The sequence below is a fragment of the Carassius auratus genome, chromosome 3 (assembly GCF_003368295.1).
Source record: "Carassius auratus strain Wakin chromosome 3, ASM336829v1, whole genome shotgun sequence".
Lineage (NCBI taxonomy): Eukaryota > Metazoa > Chordata > Actinopteri > Cypriniformes > Cyprinidae > Carassius > Carassius auratus.
In genome coordinates, this window is record NC_039245.1 from 12,292,447 (window position 1) to 12,307,881 (window position 15,435).

At 39.7% G+C, this 15,435-nt stretch overlaps 1 protein-coding gene across 2 annotated transcripts in view; it reads left to right on the plus strand.

The window, feature by feature from the left end:
• LOC113048373 (SET domain-containing protein 5-like) overlaps positions 1-15,435 on the plus strand; it is a 122,042-nt gene that overhangs the window by 83,489 nt on the left and 23,118 nt on the right. For both annotated transcript variants that reach the window (XM_026210163.1, XM_026210170.1), the window contains one exon: positions 4,026-4,208. In XM_026210163.1, coding sequence (XP_026065948.1) covers positions 4,026-4,208 — 183 coding nt within the window. The remainder of the gene's footprint in view (positions 1-4,025; positions 4,209-15,435) is intronic.

Genomic DNA, 15,435 nt, shown 5'->3' on the forward strand with positions numbered 1-15,435 from the left:
TCACTCATTACAGTTTACTTTACCTGTTAGTGATGTCTTAATTATTTAATGTATGTTTAAATATATCTGTTACGAGAGCCAATGGGATTTTTTTTTTAAACGCTAAATATAATTTGTATAATTTAGAAATTAATGTTAAAACGGCATTATGTGGAATTTACATGTTACATATATTTTTTTTAAGATAAGTTTTGTTTATAATGTTTAAAAATAAAAGTAATTAAATGTACATTTGGGCTCTATTGTTAATTGTAACCTTATAGTAATGTAAAAGGAATACAGTTTATATTTAAGTTGTATTTTAAAAATATGAATGTAATATTAATAATAATAATAATAATAATAATGTAGTGTAATCATAACAAAAAAAGTGTATGTATTTTTTATATATTTAGCATTTTTATATTCTGTAATATATATTATAGAATAATTTTTTATATGAATTAAGTAAACCATTTAAATTTGGCTATTTGTTTATTTTATTTTAATAGTTTTAAATGAGTAAATTGATAGCTAATTATGTTAAGTGGCTCTCCTAGTCATCCATCAGGATCCATCACTGTAATACTTATGACAATTTATGTTGCCTTGGCAACTCAGTTTCACATCCCAGTTTTTGCAAACTTCCAATGCTGCCTTATATTTTCACCTAACAAGATACTGAGTGCCTTTGTAAACCAGTATAGTTATTTTAAAGCAGTTTAATTTGCTGCATACTGGTTGGACGTGAAGGGTTTGTGAGTCTGATGTCATAGTACACTTGCTGTCCTTCCTCTCTTCTTAACCGTAAGCCGGTCCTTCTCCACCCCCTGCCATCCAGCCCTCTCAAACCTTCAGTGAGGGATGAATTTAAGCTCCTGCGCTTGGGTTGACCGATCCAGTTTGTGCCACCTCTCTCCTTCTCCCACCTTTAAGCCTGTTCCTCTTCTTCACCTCTCTCCCACTAAGATTTCTTTCATCTCGTTGAGGGAGCTGTAAATCCGCTTTTCTGATGTGTCCTCTGCTTCTACCGCTTTTTCTTATGGACGGCGCAGTATTCCTCCAGAGTGTCATCACGGCGACACTGCATCCACCCCTCTGGTTGTTCCCACCACTGTTGTTTCATCGTTTGTCATGTGACGAGCGTGATGTAACATGAGAGATGTGACACGGACCCCTTGAGATACTCGTAAGCGCAGATGTAAAACTTCATAGTTGAGACATCGTTTAGTGTCACGACAGTTTAATCTGACACTTTGAAATTCCTGTATTAGCATTTCATAAAAATGCTTGTTTATAAAATGAAAAAAAAAAAAAAGAAAAAAAAAAAAAAAAAACATTGTACAACAAATGGGAAATGTACATAGGAATGACTTACTGTCCAACACAGAGCTTAAAGACAAGACTGAATAATCATTCACACCCTTTTTTCAGAAAAATGTGAATTCTGGTTCTTGTAGCTGAGATGTTTTCTCCCACATTTCTACCTACTTGAGAACTAAAATAGTTTTTTTATGAATAATAATATTTATAATAATATAATATAATAATAATAATAATTTTATTATGAAAAGAAATTAAAAAATGTAATTTATACATATTATATATATCATATTATTATGTATTTATGAATGTTTTTTTATTTAAAATGTTTTTTTCTGTTGTTTTTTTATGTTAATGTTTCAAATAAATCATTGCAGAAATATATATTTTTAATTGTCAATATGAATAAATGTATGCATATAAATTGTTTATAAATAATGTTATAAAATAAAAAATAAAAAACATATTTTTCTGAATAAATAATTTTACTATAAACAATGTACTGTGTATATAATATATATTACTTTTGTAAATTTGATTTGATGTGGACACCAAAATTGGTTTCATCTTTGAACCAAATATATAAAATATTCATGTTTGAAATGCTTTGCAGTGCAGCAAAAATGATGATTGTGAACTGAATAGGCATCACATTGAATTGCAATGTGCTTTTAGTGTAGACAGGCATTGTAGATTGTTGTATTAGTAACAATTCCCTTTGTTTTATGTCATTCTAACCATTCAGGCACCTTGTGTGGCACCAGTATTGGCGCCCTGTTGCCTGTTTGCAGAGTGTGTTAGTGAGCTGACACATAATTCACCTGTAGTGACACATGAAGAGTATGTCTGTGTTGTGTGTGTGTGTGGTAATTAGCAGGTGGGTGCTTCATTCATGAGTCTTTCCTCTCCTATCCTCTCTTCCTGTCTGTGCCATCTGTCGCTGTGGCCAGGCTGGGCGCGACATGGCCTCTTCCTATGACGCAGCCTAGCTGCAGTGGCCACACACTGCGAATTCAGCCAGAACATAAAACTCCTTAAAGAATCTCACGCAGAAACAAAAGACATTGCATTTTCTGTGCTGATTGTGAGTCTGTTTGTTCATTGCAGTCACTGGCTTTCATTCACACACACTATAGCTGATTCTGCGGCGTTGAAGCGGATAGTGTCTGATGATTAACACCCGAGGGTTCGGACTGCTCACTCTGCCCCTGCTCTCTTGCCGTCTGCTTGTGTAAAAGCATTTCGCTTCAGTCCACATCCCGCACTGCAGTAGGGTCCAAATTCAGGAACACCTGACAGCTCGTCGTGTCTCTAAAGGAGGTTTAATCCTCTTCAGCTGAGGCGAGAGTCTCAGAAGAGTCCTGGATCATGAGAACTGCCTCATCTGAGGACAGAATGATGAGATTACATTTTTGGGTGTGGTTCTGATGTTTTAGATCCAAGTCTAGCGTAGATGGCATTTTTGGACGTCATAGGTGCATTTGGACATTGGAGTTTGAGAGTGATGGCCAAAATGATGTCTGGGGGGAACAATACCTACACCTTTGTGTTTTATTTGATCAAAAGTTATGCCAAAGACGCTGAACCTCTTGGGAAGATGAAATGAGAGAAAGAGGTGAGCCACGATCAGATTTGTAAAGCATGAGAGCGTTTGATGAAGATGATGGGTGGGGCTGATGGATGGAGAAGAAAATGAGTTGAAGAATCTGTAGTGAGAGAGAGAGAGAGAGAGAGAGAGAGAGAGAGAGAACAGAGATTGCTTGACATTAGCTGAATTCAGACCCCACCCAACCCCAACAGTGCAAACACACACACACACACACACACACACACACTCACAAACATGCTAGATTTACTGGGCTCTATGAATAGTTAAAATGGGAATCGTGCTAAAGTGCTAAAGCTTTTATTTTTTTATTATATAAACAGTGCTCTGATCTCACAGGTCTGATTTGTTGTATGAACAAATATGAACATAACCGACTTAAGTACATTATGTATTATAACCAATACCTTCAGAGATAGGTTCAAATCTGCTCAAACCGTGAATCCCTTGAATCATTTAGCGGACTTCAGTCATCAATCTGTCATTCTAGAACCTTCACAGATGAGTCACGATTCCTGTCGCTCATCTGCATCATCAGTTCCCAGTTCACTTCTTTCCCTGAGCACAGCAGCAAGAGTAAAAAGTGACTTAGCATCCCCAGGCATCTGAATTTCTAGTTAAGAGTCGTCATTTTTATTTCCATTTCACACTTGGCATGCTTACCTGAAATCTGTTCTGAAGTCTGATTTACACGTGGTGCTTTGTTTTTCTGAATTACTCCCTTTATTTATATGACCGAAAATGTCTATTAGGGTGACACGCTTCTTTCAGGTCAACTACTGTCTTGGTGGAGGTTAGTTTGAAACAAATCTTGCAGAGCAAACTAGTATACAATCAAAATTGTGAAGGTGTGTAAGGCGCAATATCTCCACTCAATCTTTCTTTCTTGCTTTCGTTCTCACCGTTTCCTCTCTGTTTCTAAATCCGGAGATGTCGTCTCTTCAGGAAGTGAGTGTTAATAAGCTGAACTGACTAAATGCGTGTGTTTGTGACTCCGATATGCAAATGAGCCTTCTTTGTCCTCGCATGATTGGTCTCTTGAGTGTATCTTGCTAACATGTCCGCTTCATTCTGGAATTCATGTGTGACCTCGGCCTCTCTTTCTGTCACTCTCCAGGCAGTGACTCTGTGGAGGGCGAGTGTGTGTTCGAGGGGGATTACGCTGTCCCTCCTCTCCCGGTGACCGAGGGCATGCAGCACATTCGGATCATGGAGGGTGTGTCGCGCTCTCTCCCCTCCTCTCCTCTGCTGTCCCACCAGGCCCTCAACATGCGTCTGCAGCCGCTCAAGAGACTGCCAGGTAACACTGCTTATGTTTGTAGGTGTGTGTTGCAGTTGTGCTTGTGTGCTGTATGTGTGTGTCGGCGAGAACCACCTTCTGCTTCCCATCCCAAAACACTCCAGCTGAACGCCTGAACTCCTGCTGAGAGCACAAATACCTTCACCTTACACTCAGGCAGAGTGTGAACGAGTTTGTGTGTGTGTGTCTGTGTGTGTGTGAGAGGTAACAACGTAGCAATGTGTCAATTAACACATTCATTTGGTGTGTGGTTTAATTATTGAAAATGGAAACTTGCATCGAAAGTGGTCTAGACGCATTTGTTTTTTTTCTAAAACACAGTAAAAAAGGTAATATTGTGAAATATTATGACAATTCAAAATAGCTGTTTTCCGTTTGACTTTATTTTAAAGTGTCATTTATTCCTGTTAGGCAAAGGTGAATTTTCAGTATCATTACTTCAGTCTTCCGTGTCACATGACTGCCTATACATATATAAAAAAGGACCATACTTTGGTGTAATGCATTTGTCTTTGACACTGCACTTCTGTGAGCAGCCACAAGGGTGCACTAATTCTATTCTTTTCTGTGGAGAAGTATTTCAGCTGAAGGACTGTTAGTGCAGCATTAATGTTTCAGGAATGCTAATCACATCCTCAGAGAGTGTCATGTTGTTTTCAGCAGATGCGATCAGTGGCAGTTCAGCAACATTGTATTCAAACAGTCAGACAGAAGGTTTTGTTGTCTGTTATAATGAATAAAGGCTGGCAGAAATATAGTCCTGTTGATATTTCATTGCGAGACTTTGCTCTTTGTGTGGATGACAAGATTTTTTATATGGTCTCTGACCTGATCTTTTGGTCCCCTTTTTTCTCCCTGTATATTTTCTGCTATTTTTGTGCTTTCCTGCTCTATAGGAGTGGTGAAAGATCAGAAATAGGAATTACTTGGTGAACTGAGTTCACGTTCTTGTTTGTATCCTCTCTTTAACTTCCTTCTCCCCCCGTGAGCCTGGATCACTTCCAGTGGGTTTCCATCCATGCATTTTCCTGCTTTTATCATTTCCGAGTTGTTCCACTGAGCGTGTCCAGTCTGGTCCTGTCCTGTCTGCAGAAGCTCTGTTCCAACACAACGACTTGTTTTCAGCCACACTGTCCTGGAAGCAGGACAGCACGGAGAGTGTGATTTGCTTTTCTCTCCCTGTTCATCAGCCCAGTGCTACATCGAACATTGGCTAACTGTTCATTTTCTTCCCACAATGATCTTTATAATCACATAATATTTATTTGAATTCTTCTGAATGCTGGGTACACAATACAGTACGTACATACTGATAGTTTGTGTTAATCCACCAACCATATCGGCCAAGGTTTATAAGGATAGTTTTGTCATCATTTACTCACCCTAATTCCAAACTTGAATTTACTGATAATTATTTTCCTTGCAATTACAATAAAATATAACCAGAGCTTTCAAGCTTCAAAAAGGTGTAAATGCTTCTAATGCGTCGTTCATATTTGTATGCTGTATTGATATATTACATTACTCTTCTGGGGCCCTATTTTAACGATCTGAAACGCAAGTGTCAAAGCGCGAAGCGCAAGTAAGTTTGTGGGCGGGTCTCGGCGCTGTTGCTATTTTCCCGGCGGGATAAATGGCTCTTGCGCCCGGCGCAAATCTAAAATGGGTTAGTCTGAAGTAGCTTCATTATTCATAGATGTGGTTTGGGCGTAACGTGAAATAAACCAATCAGAGCGTCATCCAACATTCCCTTTAAAAGCAGGTGCGCAAGTTCCATTATGGATAGCTATTATTATGGTGTATTTACCAGGCGGATGCCAGGAGCGGTTCACAGCCGAGGAGACTGATGTTCTTGTAAGAGCAGTGAAAGACAGAGAAGTTGTGTTGTATGGGGATGGGAGAAACCCACCCAAAATACACCACAATGATTTCCGTCATCTCATGTGTTAATATTTTTTTTAGTGTAACAATTTATGATTTGCAAAAATAACTGTTGCATCTGTGTAGATTACATGAGCAAAGTGTATGCGCGTTGTGCACGCTATACATTATGGTCAAGCATGCGCCCTTAAAATAGCATAATGAACAACGCGCAACGCGCCACTGACTTTAGACTAGGTTTTTTCTGGTAAGTGGCGAAACTGTTTAATGGAACAGCAAAATAGCACCAGGGATTGTTTGCGCCGGAACACGCCTCCTTTTTTGCGCTGAACCGCCCAGGGAGCGCAAGTTCATTCACTAGTTTAGCGACGTGCTTTTCAATACATTGAAAAGATCTGACTCAAAAGAACAAATTGCTCACGAATCTGATCGTAACAAAGTTCGTAGTTGGGGAAGGAGGAGGCGGGAACCCGCGAACATTTAAACACTTTAATAAAATAAACCAACACAAAATAAAAGTAAAGCGGCAGTCACAAAATGCAAAATAAAGTCCAGGCCTGGTCCTCTCCCCTCTTACACTGTCGTCACTCATCCTTTTATCCTTCCGGAGCTCCTCGAGACCGGTGAGTGGCGCAGGCATCACCCATTATCCTTAACTCCACCGGCCTTGCTCCATTTTCACATCTCTTGGCCCTGCCCCACTCGTCACACTGACATTGCAACTTCTCTCCTAAAAGAAATGTGCTAAAGAAAGGTGTGTGTGTGTGTGTGTGTGTGCGCGCTCACAGCCGCTGTGATCTTACATATGCTTTCATTATTCACGCTTGTTTTTTCCCCCTATAAAGTACCCCACGCTTGTGCTGAACAGTTTAATGGGCTTAAGATAAAATCTAGTGTCTTTGTCTTGAATGACTTAAGCTGCAATTACTGATGGAGCTGGAGGGAGACTCGTCTCACATGATCTCATGGCAGTCCAGATGAATAGTCTTGGTAACCCACATTGGAGTTATTCTCCAGTTGAAACATTTCAGTTTTTTTTTTTTTTTTTTTTTGCCCCCTGCTTTTTTGGTCGGAATGAGTTCCTGGAACTGGAGTGTACATTTCCATGCTAATGATGGCAATTACTGCCGAGCAACTGCTTCAGTTCCAGTGACTGTACAGTGACCTTTGACCTTCCAAGCCATTGTAACCAGTGCAATTACAGTAATCACCTGCATTCTGAGAGTTTTAAATTGCATAAAGGTAAACGTTCACACACACTTGCTCTTTATTAGCCTCCCCTAATAAATAAGGGACGTGACCTTTGCATTGTCTTATTTGTAGTCATTCTATTTCAGATTACTTGCATTAAATGTTTTCTTGTTCAGTGGATGGATGAAGGAGAGAATAGATAAAATAATTAGTGCATTGAATGGATTATTTCTGGAAGTAATGGATAAAAGATTGGATGTGTGAGTGAATAGGTGGACTGATGGGATGAATGGATATTTGAGTGATTGGAGAGAAGGCTGGATAAAAGAGTAAGCAGCTGCATTGAGGGATGAGTGAGTGAATACTGCTGTTAAAAAGTTAGGGTCAGTAAGTTTTTTTTTTTTTCACAGCAAGACTTCAATGAAATAAATGCAAGAATGCATTGGTCAAAAGTTACAGCAAATGTATAATTTATAACATTGCTGATAATTTACAGGTACATCTCAATAAATTCTGGAAAGTATGTTCATTTACTGTACATGTACTCAGTACTTGGTAGGGGCTCCTTTTGCTTTAATTACTTCCTTTTGCTTTAATGACTGCCTCAATTCAGCGTGGCATGGAGGTGATCAGTTTGTGGCACTGCTGAGGTGGTGTGGAAGCCCAGATTTCTTTGACAGTGGCTTTCAGCTCATCTGCATTTTTCGGTCTCATGTTTGTCATTTTCCTCTTGACAATAGCCCAAAGATTCTCTATGAGGTTCAGGTCTGGTGAGAGGGCTGGCAAGTCAAGCACACCAACACCATGATCATTTAAACAACTTTTGGTGCTTTTGACAGTGTGGGCAGCTGCCAAATCCTGATGGAAAAGCCCAGGTAAGATGCCTCAGGAGTGGCTTAACAAGAGGAATACGACAACTGTAGCCAAATTCCTTGACACGTCTGTATGCCTTGACCCCAGCCTCTGTCTATTCCTTATGAAGTTCACTCAAATTCTTGAACGATTTCGCTTGACAATCCTCATAAAGCTGCGGTTTTCTCAGTTGGTTGAACATCTTTTTCTTCTTTTCTTCCACACTTTTTCCATCCACTCAACTTTTTGTTAACATGCTTGGATACAGCACTCTGTTAACAGAGAGCTTCTTTGGCAATTAATGTTTGTGGCTTACCCTCCTTGTGAAGGGTGTCAATGATTGTCTTCTGGACAACTGTCAGATCAGCAGTCTTCCCCATGATTGTGTAGGCTAGTGAACCAAACTGAGAGAGCATTTTGAAGACTCATTTGAGATGAATTACTGAAATAAAAGAACTTTTCCATCTAATTTGAGATGCACCTGTATATTTTAAATGAATGGTGTTCTTTTGAACTTTCTATTCATAAAAGACTGTTTAAAAATATTAAGCAACACTGCTGTTTTCAACATGGATAATAATAATAATAATAATAATAAATGTTTCTTAGGAATTCAATTAGCACCTGAAGGATCGTGTGACACTGAAAACTGGAGTAATGGTGGCTGAAGATTAAGTTTTGTCCTCACAGGACTAAGTTACATTTTAAAATATATTAAAACAGGAAATAGTTTTTTTTGTACTATTCCACATTATTATTGTTTTACAATTTTTTTTTTTTTTTTTACAAATGAATGCAGTTTGGTGAGAATGAAAGACTACTTTCTAAAATTTTACTGACACCAAACTTTCGAACGGTAATGTAGGTGGACGGATATATTACTAATGCATGGGTGTTTGAACAAGTGCAATGAAGAATAAATGAATGAATACATGAATGGGTGGGAGAATTAGCAAATGGATAGATAAATCAGTGGATGGACAAACAAATTGTTAAATGATGATGAATGTGGTGAATTAACTATTAAATAGTTAGATGCCTGAATCAGTAATTTAAGAAATTGATGTGAATAGATGGATGTGTGATGTATGGATGATTATATCTGTGACTGGGACATAAGACAGTAAGGACTGGATGGAGTGTGAAAGCTAGAATATGCAGTGTGTATGCACTGATTTTGACACTCAGTGTGTTAATAATCTGCTGTGACTAAGTGTGTTTGTGTGTGCGCTTCTGACACTCTCATATTCAAATGAGACTGTCCATCTTTTGGGCTGTTCTGATTGGCTGTCAGTTGGATCATTTTTCTAGCTCTTACTGAGCCATTCAGTTTTTTCTGTCAATCAAAAGGAACACTCTATCTGTCCACAAATAGATCTCATGAGGAGTTCCCAAATAATTCCTATAACAGATGAAGAAGGTAGCATTCATGCATATGTGTGTTAGTAGCTCATATGGTGTGACTCCACCCCCTCTGCTTTGTTAAGCACCACCTTCATCATGACAACAGCATCTCTGAATGAGTGATGCGTCTCCCTGGGCTCTTAAGCACTGTTGTCCTCGTCACTCTCGCTCATTCTTTCCAACGCTCTCCCTCTTCTTGTGCCACCTCTCCTCTGCAGACTAAAAATAGTCTAGTGTTTAAGAAGCCTGGACAGGGAGGCGGGGGAGCGGGGGAGAAGGGATACGTGGGATATAATTGGAAGAGTGACACCTCCTCGTTTCCTGTCCCAGGTGACACTATGACTTCCACATGCGCCGTCATCTGCCTATATTTCTATCTCTCCATCTCCATTCCAACCTTCTCTCCTTCTCTTTTGCTCCTCCTCCTCCCCCCCTCCAACAAAACCCCTCCTCTCACCTCTTCTCTCATCTTAAGTATCAGTTTCTCAATATCACTGGAGTAGATGCTTCAGATGAGCAGCAGCTTGCTTACAATTCAGGGAACATGTCGAGTTGGATTTATCTGTTTGTGAGGACGGAATAGATCTAATTCTGGATGAAAACGGTGAGGACTTGTCTCTGATTATCACTTACACTTGTTCTCGTTTGTTTGGTTGCACTTGTTTTGTCAAGCATGACTGTTTCTGTTGCTCATTCTTAGGGTTAGTGGTTTGAACTCCTAACCGACTGGAAGTATTCAGTTTGGTGCATAACTCATCCCGCGCCGTTTGTGATATGGGCATAAATGATACAGTACCTTAAATTGTGTGGCTATAGTTGCATGCTATTATTTTGCTTTGTGACTTGCAATTTTCACCTGGAAAATGTTAAAACGAGCAAAAAAATCCCATTTAAATTCCATGTATTGGGCCAGGGCCGGGCTAGAACCTAAATTTGAGGCCCTTGCAAGCTCTACTCTCATAGTGACTTGGATACCACTTACATTTCCATCCAATTCTTGCTATGTAACTAGAATTTGCATACAGATGCTAAACATAGAATAAACATAGAGGACATAATATGTGATTTCTTAAGATAATTCATAACCATAAAGATAGATGCTGACAAATTATTTTCATAGTTGACTTGCTTTAGTTTAGGACACCTGGAGTCCATACATGGGTGTGTGTATTCATGTCCTGATATCATTCTGTGGTATTCTGAGAATTGTTGTGGTTTCTCAGTCAAGGAATGCATGTTAAGAATGATCCTTCATACCAAAAGCTGCTTGACGAATGAATGTCTGGCAGGTATGTGTGATTGTCCGGCAAAAGCATGTTGGAATTAAAGCACCCAGGAATTTATAATGGCAACTGTGGAAACACTTTACATAACTTACCCGCATCAGGTGAGGATGCCTGTTGTCGAGTGCTATTCGCTCCCTGGAGCCACCTTATCACCAGGGACATAAATGTGCCGTCACTCCTAGTTAAAATAGAATCAGAGTGTACAAATCATGACGGATGACTTCTGACGGGTGTTGGGTGCGTAGACTGACCAGCTGTTGTGTTTTGTGACAGAACCAAAACGAGCATCATCTGCACAAGCAAGTGTGAGAGAGATGATTGAATGTGCTGTTAAATGCATGGCATTCAGGAGGGCATCAAGCCTCTTGCTGGTTAATAATATTCTGAGAAAGCGACTTTCTATATAATTATCACTGCTGATAATTATGATTTAAGAAAAGAATAATTGTGGATCAGTTGTTTATGCTGATTATTGTTTATGATGAAGGGAATTTCCTGCTTTGGTGAGTGGTTTAGCTTGTGCCAACTTCCTCGTGTTGTTTCCTGGCTATACTGGAGGTTCCTAATGCAGTAATATTGAGAAAGATTTGAGAATGTGATGGTTTTGACAGGTTTTCTGCAGAAGAACAGTGTAAACCGCCTTAAAATGCACGCCAAAGGAAACTGTCATTCAGAGTTGTGACAACCATGTGTCAACCCCATCACCCATAAATTTATTTGATGTATTCATTTTATATTTTTATATATTTATATCTTTAGACTTGTCCATGTGGGAGGCTGTCTGGTAATCATAGGGATGTCTTTAAAATACAGCGCTTGTCACTATCCAGAGCTGCCACGAAATCACTCACACCTTCTGTGACGTGGGTTATCGCTTTCTATGTACCAAGACTTCCTGTACCAACTCAGTCTGGAATAGACACACAATAAAAATACAATTAAATGAGTTTTTTATATTTATGGTTAATACTAGTACATTTGACAGCATCATTATTTAAACACAGTTGGTGCATGCGCTCTTGTTATTATCTTATACAAATCCAGCAGATGGCACAGGACCATTGAAATCACATGACAAAACCCTGTTTTACTTCCACACAGATCTTTGCTTAAATGTATCTTGTGCTGTTTTCTTTAATAAAAAGCTCTCTCTCTGTACGAGTGGTACAGTTAAAGCAGTGCATTAATATAGAACGGTGATTAAACTAACGTTTAACACAGGTTTTAATGCATTCCTGACAGCCAATCAGAATCGAGTATTCAGACAGACCATGGAATAATGTTATGATTATGTAAAAATTGTGACAGTCACAGAAATAAGGTTTTTCAAAATGTTAAAGGAATATTTGAGGTCATTTACGATGTAGAGGAGTAGTCCAACCAAAAAAAAATTCATTTTCCCATCATTTACTGACCGTGCTGTCATTAAAAGTCTTTCTTTCTAATATAAAACATAAAATATATTTTAAAAGATGTCTCAGTGTTTTGTTAATACAGTGAAGGTCAGTGGGGAACAGTGTTGTTATAGATCCCAATGACTTTCTTTTTAAAAGCAAAAGGATATTTAAATGATGACAAGTTAGGCCATTAAGCTCTTTCAACCAATGTTGTATGCTGTGGATTACCACATAAATGATTGCTAAGCATTTTAGACAATTACAGTATATAACCGTATGATTCAGTGTGACTCTTAATCCAAGAATCCACTAATTTTGACACAACCAAATGGTGTTCTACTTAATTTTGTATGCTGAAATATAGATTTCTCTTTTTCAGTGGAAGTTGGGTTGTCTCCTTTCCTGTTTCTTAGCGGTTGTTTCTTGTGTTTTTTTACACTCAAGTGTTTCCCACTGTCCAGAGTGACTCACATTTAATCTGGCAATACTTTCACAGAAGATGCCAGAATCCGGAGTGTCACTGTTCACATAATGTGCATGATTTATTTTATTTTTTATTTCTTTTAGAGTATGTGGGAAGTCTGTCTTGTTCTCTTTACCACATGTTGCCGTTTCAGTGTTCTCTCAGGGTTTCTGTCACAGGAAATCAGTAGGAAGTGTTGTAGTTGTGTCATGTAGGTAAATGAGTCATTACTCCGTAAGCTTCTCAGTAGGTTTGTTGTCAGGAAAAAAATTGGTCAGCCCCATTTTTTCGCCTAATGTGTTTTGCAGTTCTTTGAAGCAATTTTAAATCAAATCTATCTGACGTGGTGGGGTATAAAACCTAATTTTAACCACATCAGTGCATCTGCATTTAAAACACACTGCATTGTTTCCATGTTGTATTCTCTGTTGCGTCTGCATAGCAGCTGTAGTTTATCTAACAGTAGCATCTCCTGAATGTAAATATGGTCTTTGTACGAGCACAATAGACTGACCCACTTTCCTTTTTTACACAATTGTTAGCAGTACGATAAAAGCTTTGAATTCACTTATTAGCAATGTTCTGAAAAAAATAATAATAATGGCATACAAATGTTCTTAATGTGTGTTGTTGAGTATAGCGGTACAGTATATATTGATTGTTGTGTGTGTATTTATATACATTATAAATAACTATTTAATATAGATATATATTTTATTCATTATAGTCAGTCGTGGTCAGAGATGGAATATCTGGTCGGAGTGGAGGCCACCTAAGACAGAAATGATAGATTGAGCATTTTGGAGTTTTGGTGAAACGTGACCTACTTGGACCAAACACCCTCACCTCAAATAGAATACATCTCTCGGGGCTGTAAGGGTCAGAGAGGAGCGACCCCTGGCCCCCTTTAGTTTAAGCTGTCCCGTGCCTGTGACCAACAACAGCGTAACCCGACCCCCAGCCTTGCACACTTCGTTAAGCACTACCATCTGTTTTTCTGTTTTGTTCCTTTCTTCTACTCTCTGTTTGTTTTGGGGTCGTCCTGACCATCTCTTATCTCTGGTCCTGAAGATGTTAATGACGTTACAGTCTGTACACGCACTCTAGTGGAAAAGGGGGACCTTTTCTTTTGGAAACCAGAAGCTGGCTTTCCTCAAAGTAATTTCAGGCTTGGCTGGGATTCTTGACCTGGATACGCTCTGGACCCTTTCCTAAACTCTCGTTTAACGGTTTTTCATTCTCAACCTATGCAGGCCTTTTGTGTGTGCATGCGGCATGCACCTCCAACATTTTTAACTGCACTAAGCAGTGGTTTCTTGCTGCTCTCACTCGCTCCCTCCCTCCTTTTGTGGTGTTTGGACTCCGACTCTTTAGACTCCTCATGGTTCCTGTTAAAGCTTGAGCCAGCGGTTTCTCTGAAGCTCAGCAGAGCAACCAAACCACCGTCGGAGTCCTCTCCTCCCCATTCACTGACGGCCACAAACTGTTCTGAAGGAGAAAAGAAGCAGGGTGCTCATTTTCTGCCAAGTCCTTGCGACTGCAAACGAACAGTTCAGACTCTCCCTTCTCACCGTTCTCCTGTGGAGCTGGACCCCAGCTGTAAGCAGGGGAATCCTCTTGTTTGGATTATGGATTTCGCTTCGACAGTCAGGAAGGCGTGTGCCGGGACTAGGGCCAGATGCATGTGGCAGAGGAGGAAGCGGTCTCGCCCGTATGACCGCACGGGACGGGCTAGCCTAGGGGCAACAAGACCAAGTCGGACTTCAACGCTTTTCAGGCATTGGATGTCTCACCTCTGCTGTACATCTCGGGCCTGTTCGTCCAGTCTGAGCCTGTCTGATCAGTCCTTGCTGCAGTCTGGATGCTGCACCAGTCCCAGAGGTGCACAAGGTATCGTTGGAGATGGAAGGGATGGACATAGAGAGGTGTACAGAGAGGAAGTTTGGGTGAGAGAAGTTGAGGACAATGAGGAAGGGAAGGATGAGAACAAGGAAGAAGAAGAACAAGATGATGATGATGAAGAAGAAGAAGAAGAGGACGACAGTAAAGAAGAGAAAGGTGAGGTAGAGATGGAGAAAGGGTTGTTGAAGGAAACATGGCTCTGGTGTTAAAAGAGGACAACTGGAATGCCAACCCCTCTGCCGTTCTTAATCTATCCTCCAATAACACACACGTTGACCTTTGATTCATGGAAACATGAGGCTCCCACATGGGCCGAGCGTCAGTTAGAGTGATGGAGATGGACTGGAGACCCATCTGGGGTGTAATCTGTCTCGATTAGAGGAGATTTCAGAGTAGATGGGATGTATGCATGGCTGGGTTGTGAATGGTGTGAGTTGGTGAAAAGAAAGTGAGAGCAACGTTTGATGGACGCCACTGTGGCCTTCAGATGGCAGTCATCATCAGTACCGCTTAACCTTGTTGTGGTCACATGGGTTTTGTTCATACTGCAGGGCAAATACATTTTTTTTCAACATCTTTTTTTTTTTCAGTTCAGAAAAATACTTACTGTGATAGTAATACTAATAGTACTTTTTCTAGCACATCCATGTTGGTTATCGTAATAACATGGCAAACTCGTAGGTTAACCTTTACATGAGGACTGTATACATAATTACAATTATAATATATATAAAATCCGAGTATATTAGGACATGGGAAAGGGTGGATGTTATCATGTCATCAATTCTCCTCATATTCTCGGTTTTATTTTTGTCTTGCATTCCTTTAGCTCAAACAGTAGAGCATGGTGC